Here is a 12267-nt window from a genome sequence, read left to right as displayed (position 1 = left end):
TGCAGATACGCAGACAGAAGTATTTTACAGCAATGCATCTGCGTGCTTAAAGAGCTATTTAGCATATGCTGCTATATGAGAGAATTTTATTTGCTGCCGCCAGCTGCAGATTAGTCTTAATTTCTCAAAGAATACGACGGAACAGCTGATGCACAGTCGAGGACAGCTAGCATCGACAAAAGCAGCATGTTATTTGCATGTTGTATTAATGTCGTGTTGAAAGACACAGTGTGTTAATTGCCGCCGCTAGAGGTCTCTAAATCAGAGGCAGGGCGAAGCAGCTAGTTTCGGGATCATGGGAATTCATGTTGTTTGACTGTCAGTGTCTGCACGAGTCACCAAAACTCACGGTCCCCTCACAATGCTGAAATTTAAGCGACTTTTTCCCTTTTTGGCCATGTTGAAGCCCCTCAGGGCCAACTACTAACAGACGATGTAAGCGTTTGCGATCGATACTGGAAGTTAAACAGTCCAAGTTGCGGCGCTGACAGAAAGTTGTGTAAGTGACACTTTGGCGTAGCACAACGTGGAGTCGTCGCGATCCATAACTTACAAATACACACAATAAAGTAGGAAGTTACAGCAGTATATACAAGGTATAGCATACTTTAAAGTATGGATTTCTACACAATAAATAGGTCTTGGCTAAATGCAAGTACACCACTCGATGTGATAAATAACATCAGCGTCTGTCATTTGTAGACGTTTAAATGTCGAAATGTTGCACATTAAATCTGCATTACAACGTACACTGTCAGCGTAATACAACACAATGTATTTCCAGCGTCTGCCCGTGCCAACAATAACAATGTCAAGCAGCGCTGTAACGCTGCTGCCAGCACTGGCCGGCTTGTTTCTGTTAGCTCCGGCACAAGTCACAGCCCGTGCTGCTGCTCTAACTCAAGTGGCTGATATGTTAGGCCATCTAGGGCATGGCAGGCGGTTGACAGTCCATGCAGCCTGTCTACCCACAGGACATCTCCACACAGTGTGTCCACAGTGGGGCCAGCGCTGTCATCTGGGCCCCACTATGGACCACTGCTCTGCTGACAGTGAGAGGGTAAACATTTACCACCTCAATCCCCCATTAACTCGGTGAAGGCGCTTCGATCCTCTGTGAAAATAATGATATTGATCGGAGCTCGGAGCTCCACAAACGAAACGGTTGCGGCTAAAAGAGGGATGGGCCCTCGCATTAGAATATGGGATTTTCAAGGATAAAAGAGTGTTTGGATCTTGTTATATTTTTCCCTCTCCTCCATCTCCCTCTCGCTCCCACCCCTCACACACACACACATGGCACACACTCCCTCTCTCTCTGCATTTTTATGTGTGTGCATGTAGTGTGAGAGCCCGGGTGTCTCCTAAGATTACCCTGCGCTATCCCCGCAATCAAACAACAAATGACAAAATCATTGCTCAGGCCTTTCAAAATACAACACACAAAAAAGTGTGTTGTAGCTACATTAACTTGCAACAACCCCCTAATAGACCCTTGTGGGTTTTGTATATCTCCCCCTACTCTCTCTCCTCTCTGCTTGGCTGTCACATATCCACCCCCCCCCCCCTCCTCAGCCCCACAGTGCGAGCCTCCGAGCCTCGGTGGAGATCAGGAGCTCCCTGTCGGAGGTGCTTTGTCACGTAGCCCAGGGAGCGTGGAACTCACCCAGAGCTGTTGAACAAACACAAGCACAGGGGCTGTCAATAGCAGCTCCGCAAACTAATTGCCTGTCAAATGAACCACCCTCGTTAAGCTGCCCTCACACACACACACACACACACACACTCGCGCACACACACAGGATGTGATTCAAAGTGCAGTGATACCTTGTTAGAAGGAAAAGACACACGAGTGGCACTTCTCTGTTTGCCGTCTTGTTTCTGCAATCGTTACCGGCGTGTGTAGTGCAGTCACCGTGAGATTGCCTTTTTGTTATTATTAAGGGGTACACAGCATTGTATAGTATAGCTGATGTAATCCAAACACATCCCACACACACACACACACCCTACAGAATATCAGCTGGTTGTAATATTTCAGCTTTTAAAAGCGCTCATTAGATGGTAGCATAGCACCGTAGATGCCAAACTGTTATTGTTTTTGTGTTTGTTTGGCTTTTTTCCCTCCTCTTCTTCTTCTTCTTCGTCTTCTCTTTTTTCTGTAGTCATTAGGCGGTAGCAGTGGAGTGCCCAGCGCCTTGTCTGGGTGCCTGTAACAGTGCTGTCGGATTGACACAGCTGGGGAGAGCAGCTTGAGGCTGCACGCTCAGGAATACACAGGGGTGTTCAAAGCCCCTCTCTGAATCCTGATCAGAGCGCTGCCCCGGCCAACTGATGGCCTATTAAATATACATGCGCAGAGGTCAGAGCTGGAGGTCCCGGCTTCCTCCCAGCCATGTGCACTTAAGCGGAAGGGCTGGGCAACAATAAAACCTCCTCTCGCTCCAGCGAGCTCTCCCCTGACACCCTCACCTCCACTGTGTACGTCAAGTACAGTGCTCACCTAGCGCTATATTACAACCGCCTTTGTGAAAAGGCCAAATGATGCATTTTTTACATGGTTATTATATATTTATATTCAATAACACCAAGGACCACTCTTGCGTCTGTCTGTCTCCTGGTGTTTTTCTCCCCCCCCCCCCCACGTCCCCCCGTCCCCCGTCCTCTATTGTCACTGATAAATAGCCTTGCTCGATACAGGCGTGCACAGAGTTTGAGGAGAGTCGTCGACGTCCCCCCGCCGCCCTCCTCCCTCCGCCCTCGTCTTTGTAGTTTAGCAGAGATTGAGACAAGAAGGTAGAGGGAAGAGCCCCCATAATGGCCAGTCATGATTAACATATTCAGAGTGACACTCTCTCTGTGTTCGTTCGTTAAGCCCGGTCTGTCTGGCTAATGAAGTGGAGCGGCAGTTTATCAATTAACCCAGCGCTGAGCCATTTGTGCCGGGGATAATGCTCACGCTGGGTGTCACGGTGATCCAGTTTGGTGCCCTTTAACCTCCGTGAGTGTCCAACAAGGCAGGACAATGACAGCAAGACACACACACACACACGTGTCCACAAACGGGTAGATCCTCTAAACGGGATTTGTGCCACGCTGTTCGCCGAGCGGCTACAAAACACCGCCGGACAAAAAGGGTGTGGATTGATTGGGTAATGGGATCATGAAAAAACATGTCCACACAAACTAACATTGGGGGTTTTCAGCGTCCTCGCACTTGGCATAGATCATAGCAAACAACTTAGTGCTGTCTCTATTAAAACAAGCCCTCCCCTGCCATTATCTTTTCCCCCCACTGCTCCTTCCTCCATTTCACATTGTTTGTGTTCATTAAGACATGGGCGACCTGCCTTATCCACACATCAGACCCGGCTCTCAAGAGTAATTGCGATGGTCTCGCAGAGGATAATGTGGTTTAAACTCAGTATAGCCTGTCTATTAGGAGAGACATGATGGCAACCACAAATAATAAAGAACTATTTATTCCTCTCTCTGTGACGCTAACTAGGTAACATATCAAGGCAGCGCCGCTAAGGGTCTCTCTTACTGTCAGATATGGCACCCTTCATCCATTCCCAATGGCCCTTGCCTCGACATCTCTGCTCTTCATTTTCTACATGAGCTTGGTCATAAATGCACACACACCTCATATATATTTGATAGTTAATATTTATCCTCGCCGGGGAAGTGCACTTTACATGTGGTAACATACGATTACCTGCAATTCTTATAGCAAAGAAACAAAATCGATATGGATATATAATTCATGACGGAGGGGCTATCAGTTTTTATGGCTCTCTATCCAGGCTCATTAAAGTTTCATCGTAATTGACTGCAAGCAGGAGTTTTTAAGGCATGTTTCTCCCCTCACTTTCTACCTTTAATAATTAAGTAAAGTTTAATTGGTTGTATTTTGAAGCACCGAGTGGATGATAGGAGTCTCCCAAATCCAGAACCATGAATTATATAGATCCATGTTATGCATTAACCTGTCAGTTTGTTCATTTGTGGGAAAAAAAAGGAAGGTCCCGATCGCGCCAACCCCCGCAAACTCACATCCACAAATCGAATAAGTGACCGGGCCTGTTTTGAAAAAAAAAAAAATCCTTTTTATGTCTTTCATTGCCGTGTTAATGTAGTGACATGAAGCTGTCACTCAGTCCGCTCCCGTCCACCGCCAGCGCCGAATCGACTCCACTGATTGGTGGTCAACTTGTTCTCTTGAAGGGAGATTGACAGACGGAAAATTGCACTCTCAGATTTCACCCTTCATTCGCTGCAGTTGTTCTTCCACTCGTCAACTCTCCGCCATGCCTGAGACAGACAGAGGCTTTATCCATTAGCTGCCGGCTTGGCGGGTGGGTGGGCAGATTGAGGCGGGATGGAGGAGGAGATGTGGATGTGGATGTGGATGTGGACGTGGGGGGTGGTGGTGGGGAGGAGGAGGAGGAGGTAGGAGGACAATCCTACATTTGAGCACTGAGGGAAAATCAATCATGTCATCATAAGTGAGAAGTATGGATGAATTTCATCAGATGGTTCCTGTCCTGTTCACGCCGCTGGCTTTTTGACTGGCCTGTCCCTCTGATTGGCTTCCTCGATGACCCTTAAATCCGGAAAAAGGGAGAATTTTTTGAAAACACTTTAATAAGGAATCAGAGAGTACTTTCCGTGGAGGGGGGGGGTGTTTGGGGTGGTGTTACTGTTACTATTTCCCACTTTGTCTGCTGCTGCCGCTCTGTGGGAAGCCTCAAGTGGTTCTTCTTGACAATGTGGTAATAGATTTACCATATGATGTTGATGCCAGAGCGGCATCAGGCAAGTTTTGCAAGAAGAATGTGTCTCAACGGTTATCTGTCCACTGCAGATATGATGAAGTGTGACAAAGGGCAGCGGCAACTCCGCAGCCCCGAAAATTTACTTTTATAATTCCCCCCCCCCCCACCCAGCATCATCTCACAAGGTCACAGATGAGCACTAAAAGCATCAGAGGCAGAGAGGGGTGAGAAGCAATCAAAAATGGATGAAAGTGAAGACATGGAAATCACAGATGAGAAACTGACAGCCGTTTACAGCCTTGTTGTTGACGTGAGTGACAGAGTGAGGGGAGAAAGTGAGAGGGAACGAGTGTGAAGGAGACGGGTGGGAACGCGGAGGGAGGGGGGGGGCCGGGTTAGAGAGAGGCAGAGTTAAAGTGGTGATAAATTTAATGGAAAAATCAAATACAAAACAAATTCATTCCTCTAAACTTGATGCTCCAGTCGCTCTTTTCTTGGCCCGTGCTAAGCCTTAGAATAAACTGTCACTCCTTATCGATCCCATCTGAATTGTTACCGAGATTTCTGAAAAGTAGTCCTGACACACACCCCGCGAATAGTAATCTTGGGAGATGAGAACATCCAGACTGAGCGGCTAACACCGCTGACTTAAAATAAAAGAGGCTTTTCTCCCCCAACCTCCCCCCCACACCCTTCCCTCCGTTCTCAAATCCGAGGCTAATACACTTTGGTGAATTACAAATTCAGTGATAAATATGTTGTGGTGAGAGATGTGGCCTTATTGTTGCTGCTGGTAACTGTGAATTGGGGAGGGCGGGCAGGCAGGCGGGAGGCGGGAGGCGGGAGGCGGGTGGAGGGTGCGGCGGCTGTTTACAAACAGCAAGTGAGCATGAAATGTTTGTACACGATTAGACTGCCATTAGTGATGGAGATGACATGATCAAGAAATCAATTCACTCTCACTACATTTGATTTCCAGAAAGCTGTTAAACGAGTGCTGTCGACAGGGCCCGCTGAAATTCATGTATCATGGTATGGTTCATTATATTCCAATGGCGTATTAATTATGGCTATAGATAGAGAGTAGAGCTGTGAGCAGTATAGCCTTGCTGCTGCTGCTGCTGCTGCTGCTGCTGCTGCTGCTGCTGCTGTGCCAGGGGGAGCTCGCCTGAGGAGGAAAGCTCGGCTTGTATCCACTCATCCCTCAGCTGACAGGCCTGCTCCAGGAGAAAAGGATTTCTCTGGATTGAGTGCCATTTTCTCTTCTTTAACAAGGAAATTAGTGTGTAAAGGAGATCTGTCAGGATAAAGTGCAGCTTGACTGCTGCCGCCCTCCCCTCCTCTCTGTCTTTTCTTTTCCCGCCCTTCCCTCCTTTCACCATCCTGTAACTCCCGCTCTCCTCCGCCTCTCTCCTTGGCTTTCTCTCCCTTCTTTCCTTTCCTCCCTCTTTCTCTCTCCCGTCTCCCCCACTCAATGGCTCCCTCAGGGGATCTTCCTTGAGCATTAGCAGAACACATCCAATGTCCCAGCTACATGATTTCATGATATGATTTGTACCGGGGATTTGCAATAATCCGCAAATAAAGTTGAAAGTGAACGACTCTCAATAAGAGATGCAGACAAGCAAAACCAAACCTTTTAAGATTTTCTTTATCTCTAATGGCATGAAAAATGAATTTGTTTTGCATTAGATCACAACAATTTAGCACTGGCCTGAGTATGTTGTTTGGTCGTTGGCTTTTATGATCATGATTAATTCCTGCACAGGAACCTCGGTGATATACATAATGCATCATTCGCTCATTTAAATGTTCAGTTGCACTGCAGTTGCACAGAGCAGAGCGCGCGGTAGCTCATTACACACACACACACACAAACACACTACACCCGTGTGAGCCTGGGAGTTGGAGTTGTAGTCAAAGACACAGTATCTTGCTGCTCTGGGAGGACGGTGCCATTCAGCTCAGGTGTCGTATTCACCGCTGCGGCTTTAGTACAATAAAGTGTTTTTTTTAAGTGCCGCTGTGAAATAAGTTCAATGAGAACAAACCAACAAATAAACACATTAATTACACAAGAGTCGGGACTTAGAACACACAGCATTTTGGCTGTTTTTTTACATCACAAAAAGTACTACATTTTTTTTTAAATCGGATTGAATTTGTGAAATTTGGAAATACATCACAAAAGTTCACTTGGCTCATTTTTATGAATTATGGCTACTTTATATCATGACTAAAAACTATTTTTTTAAAGCCAGGATAGGTGACCTATAAACACACACACACACACCATATAAAGAGCAAATTACCATAGGTGCACCTGCGGCACAGATTCATGCCGCGTGAGCACTAAGGGTTAACATAAACCATGACTTCTTGGTTCCTCTAACAGGGACTAGTTTAAAAATAAATAAATGTGCCCTGTTATTTTCAATAAATCAATTTCTACTCGCCATGGGTAAACATTATTAAAAGACTTTGTAAAGGTTGAATCAAGACATTTAACTTAAACGAAGGCGTTGTTTCTAGATTTCAATGAATTTGCTGCTTTTTTTTTAAAGATCCACAGGAACTCTTGTGTTTACCTTGTGCAGACGGACAGGTGTGAGCCCTACTGGCACATTTTAATAAGTCCGCTTCAAAGGTGCCGAGACTGAGAGAGGAAAAAAAAAATCAAAACAGCTTGGGTTAATTTGAAATGTACTCTGCATCTGTGATGGGAAACAGCCTCACAGGTAAGTAAGGGAGACAATTAGGGAATATCCGTAAGTGCGGGAGCTGCATACTAAAAAACGCAAATCACTATTTCCCCCCATCTGGCCCCTACAGTGCCGAGAAGTGCAGCTGAGGTCCGATTTCACCCGTCAATCACGGCCGCCTCGCTGTGGGGTGTGTGTCCTGGTGAGAGAGCCTACCCCCAAGTCATTAGCACACACAGTCAAACTGTACTGAGAACTGGCCCTGCACCGCTCTCTGCTCTACGCCGCGGTTTAAATATCCCCAGCCTGTGACAGGATCAGTTTAGCGATCTGTAGGATTGATCTCCTCTTTAAAGTTTTGCCTGAGGCGACTCTAATTGGGAACGAGGCTGCCTCCCACTCCTCTCACTCCCTTAACTGTCAGTCTTGGCTTTGTTTACTGAGGACATGCCCAAACCTATTTACTCAATAATGAGGAGACGTGGTGGGGATGCTGCTGATCACATTGAGTTCCCCAGCGGGACTTCTGCATGCTGTGAAGGGCGGGAACATCATTTTAGACTTTTGGAGCGGGTGAAAGTTATCCTATATGTCGTGGCTGTGATGTAGACAAGTGGGTATCTTTTCATGCTTGTTTCCTCACATGGCTCTCATTCCTTGATTTGCACAGCACTTGTTTTCCACTGGGATTATAGTTTTTTTTTCTTTCTTTTTTCCCACCCCCTCCCTCCTCACTCGGTCACACCATGCATTAGCTAAAAAAAAAAAAAGAAGTAAAATAAACCAGCAGTCAAAAGACAAAGCACTTAAATGCCAAGGTGACTTAGCACTTAACACTTGCAAAATACCTTCCACATGTTTTTTTTATGCCATCCAGAAAGAATTAAAGCAGAAGAAAATTGCATGTGAGGTTGGACTCCTCGCGAGTGGAGCGCTCAGGCCTAGTGAGGCCATTTCCTTTTGCTTTTTTAAGCCTCGTTCACACGAAAATTAGTGGTTATAGCCAGGATTTGTGAATTGGGTGAATTGCCTGTGCTGCGGTGTTTTATTCTTTTTCCTCTGTGACGGCAGAGTTGGAAAACAACATCATGACGTTAAGTAACAATGTCGGGCTATTTCGTTTCTTCCTCTTTTGAAATGATCCGAATGATGAAAAATAAAGTATTAAGTTGTAAAATGTAAGGTTTGCTACAAACACTGAGCATCGCACCAGAAAATGACAAAGCAAAGAAGAAATTAGCACCGATAAAGTCCAGAGCTACCAACGCTGATTGTAGCACGAGTCAATAAATGCACATTAAACACATTCCCACTGGTCAAAAAACCCTGTTTAAACCTGGTTTTTTTAGGTTTCACTTCTCATGACTGGAGCACTCAGGCCTGTTGAGCCATTTTAAGCCTTGTTCACACTAAAATGAGTGGTTAAACGCAGGATTTGTGAATTGGGTGAATTGACTGTGCTGCGTTGTTTTATTCCTTTCCTCTGTGACGTCACAAACGTGCCAGAAACAACACCTTGAAGTTCAGTAACAATGTCGTGGTTGGTTACTATTGTGTTTCTTATACAATATTCCTCCTTCCATATGATCTGAAAGATGAAAACTAAAGTACTAAGTTGTAAAAAGTGAAGGCACCAGAAAATGACGCAGGAAAATTTGCGTCGCTGCAAGAAAGTGGAAAACAGAAGAAATTAGCACGTATAAACCCCATTGCGTCCCCACAAACTCAGCCAATAAAGACTCGGGAGTAAATGCCCATTAAACTCATTCCCACTGGTCAAAAAACCCTGTTTAAACCCGAGTTAAAAAGCTTTTTTTTTTGACCAGTGTGAATGGGATATTAGAGAACTCCTCAGATTCCGCCTCTCATTTAGGTTGTTTTCATTTGCGCCGAACGACAAAGCCTTTGGTGTGGATGGCAAGGCTGAGGAGTCCATTGATGCCCATTGGGATTATGAATGATGAAGTGGAGAAGCTGCCGCTATCAGAGGGACACAACACTGCTCTTAATAGAAAAGCATTTAGAAAGGCAGCGGGGAGGGAGGCGGCGGTGCTGGGGGCTCTCTGACACTCGACTGATAAGAGGCAGCTCTTCAGAGGTGGTAGTGTGTACAATGAAACACGCTGATGGGGATACAATGACACACATGTTGCGTCTGACAGGCGGTGATTTAGACGTGCGGTAAAAAGGGGGCAGAGAGAGAGAGAGAGAGAGAGGGAGCGAAGAAAAACACCCAAACAAAAACAAACAAAAACCTGGCCCACACATCAGAGTTTCCTGCGCTCCACTCCCGGTAACAGGGCTTTTCTTGTGAGGCTGCCGGTGCGTATTTCAATTTATTGGTTTGATTTGAGGCAAAATGCATTGTCATTACTCATATTTGTCCGTGACAGTTTGAAGAGGGGCAGCAGAGGAGGGGAGGGGGGAGAGGAGGGGGAGAGGAGTTAGTAGTGAAGTGGCACGGGGAGTGAAAGAGAGATATGCAGAGAGGGAGAGCTGTCAGTTTGAGGAATGAGTCTGATAAGAGGAAGGGACTCAGCAGATGGGCATGAAGAAACCGGCAGCACACTTCTCAATTAAACATGTAAATACCAAGAGCAGGCAGGCAGCGATGGAGATGACAAAGTTAAACAAACACAGCACCGTGCTGTGATTACCAGCTCAAAACGCCGCCACCTTTGCCACTTTCCTTTATTTTTAGTCCTTTTTTAAACTTCCACGAGAACACATTACATTATATATTTCGGTTTTTAATCATCTCCTGTGGCTAAATTGATTCATGCAGAGTCAGATATATTGGAAGCGGCACGCCCACCAGGAAATATTGTTATGGATCTAATTGAAGCGTTCATCCATTTACTTTGTCCTTTGTTGTCATTTCTCTAATTTAATATATTTTTTCTGATAATCGTTGTCCATCATTTTTACATACATGCCCCCGCTCCACTCAGCGCGCCGCCCCCCACCCGCCACACGACGCTCACCCCGCTGTGAACTACAGGGAGTATCTTAAATACTTCTGTAGGCAGTGTCCCTGACATTAATAACAATGAGCCTGGCATAACCACAGTGCATATTCTCAGGGAGGATTCACAGTTTGACATTCAGCCCAGATGCTATCGGAGGAGCCGCGGCGGTTAAGACCGCGGAGAAGACAGACATCTGTCACTTGTTACCTTTGAAGTGAATAAGAGCAGGGACGCAGGAAAACACAGTGGACAAAAGGGCATTCTGACCACAGACCCTCAGTGTTTACAAACGGAAAAGAGAGAGTGACAGGAGAAACTCGAGATGAATGGATCGCCACTGTTGATCTCGCCTCCTCATTCCATGTGCTAAGTTATTCCGTGGCTGCTACCCCCCAGTGGGGGGGGGGGGGTGGGGGGGTGTGGGGGAAACAGGAAGTTGAGAGAGGCAAGCAGAGGCAGACAGAACGCCTCAAGGGCTCTGGAGGAGCAGAGCACTGCAGCCTGCATGGGAAAAAAAAAAAGAGAAGAGAATCCCTCACAACTTACTGTACACTTCTCTAACCTGAGGTACCGAAAAATTTACAAATGTGAACATAATCCACATTTTAATGAGAGGATGATGCTATATTAAGGCAATATTTGCAATAGTGTGGGTTTGTTGTGTCGAAACAAGAGCGTCGATTGCATTATCTGCCATTTCTGTGCAGAGTATGCGCGGAGAATATTAAGAATAAGTCGGCGCGCGTGCACGGCATTGGCAAAAAAATCTCATTTTCTTTTCGAATTTTGCTTAAAGTTGGATAAACACGGCCATATTATGACGACTGAGAGTCGACAACTGCATGTACACATTCAGTGGGACATGAACTTGTCGATATTCCACAGTTCCCGCGTCGCACTTTTAAAGACAACAGTGAGAAAAACATACATTTTCTCGGCTGATAAAAACCCCCCAAATATTCTTATATAGTTCATGGATGGACTTGGAATGGCGCTCGACATGCTAACAACTAGCCACCAGCTAAACCTGAAACCGCGTAACCCTAACAAAAAGAAAAGCGGGCATAGAGCCACCTAGCGTAGCGGTGGCAAACACACTTCATCCAATAAATGGCTTCCCTGTTAGGGTTCATATACTGGGACAAGGACAGTCGTCTAATTAAACAACTGTAGCTCCGCTTAACGGCGTACGTAAAACGTGCCGCGCGTAAAGAAGAAGAAGAAGAAGTGCATTTTGATATAATTATTAGAACAATGGCCGCGTTCATTTATCTTCTGTCACGTCTCCTCAGACCTGTTTCTATTTCAGGTTGCACGTCAAGTGAGAGCGGGCTATATCTGGCTGGCAATTAAGCCGGTCCTGCCTCCCCTTGATGCTTGATTAGTCCGATTGATGGAGGAGGCCATATGTGGTGGTGTCAAAACTTGGCAGCCAGGCTCCATCCTCTCAAATGAGAGGCAGGCAATAAAGAGGCAGGCTGCCCAGAGTGGGTGCACGTATGCGCGGAGGCCTACAGCGCCACGATTTTTGGGCTCCCGGATACCGTATTTTGCATTTTCTCTGGGGGTCTTCGGGGGCACTGACCACTCCAGCCAAGTTCTTGTCGGGGGCAGAGGTGGCCACCGGCTAGGGGTGTCACTGTGCTGAGCCCTCTGGGGCACAAGCTCCAGGCAAGGCGTTGGGGGGGGGAGGCGGTGGTGGTGTGTGTTGCAATGGGGGGAGTGTTGGAGTGGTATGGGGGGTTGGGAGGTTTAGAAAGCTGAAAGATATGGCCCCCTTCCCAATCTCGCTCGGAGACAACAAAAAGGGAATGCTTG

General features: G+C 46.4%; 1 protein-coding gene across 1 annotated transcript in view; it reads left to right on the top strand.

The window, feature by feature from the left end:
• The first annotated feature begins 11842 nt into the window (after positions 1 to 11842).
• The window catches only part of LOC131474347 (transcription factor COE3-like), a 22404-nt gene continuing 21979 nt past the window's right edge, over positions 11843 to 12267 (top strand). The window contains exon 1 of the mRNA XM_058652161.1: positions 11843 to 11936. Coding sequence (XP_058508144.1) covers positions 11843 to 11936 — 94 coding nt within the window. The remainder of the gene's footprint in view (positions 11937 to 12267) is intronic.

Source organism: Solea solea, chromosome 15 (assembly GCF_958295425.1).
Source record: "Solea solea chromosome 15, fSolSol10.1, whole genome shotgun sequence".
Classification (NCBI taxonomy): domain Eukaryota; kingdom Metazoa; phylum Chordata; class Actinopteri; order Pleuronectiformes; family Soleidae; genus Solea; species Solea solea.
The sequence above is the reverse complement of the archived record's forward strand: the minus strand, read 5'-3'. Positions and strand labels throughout refer to the sequence as shown.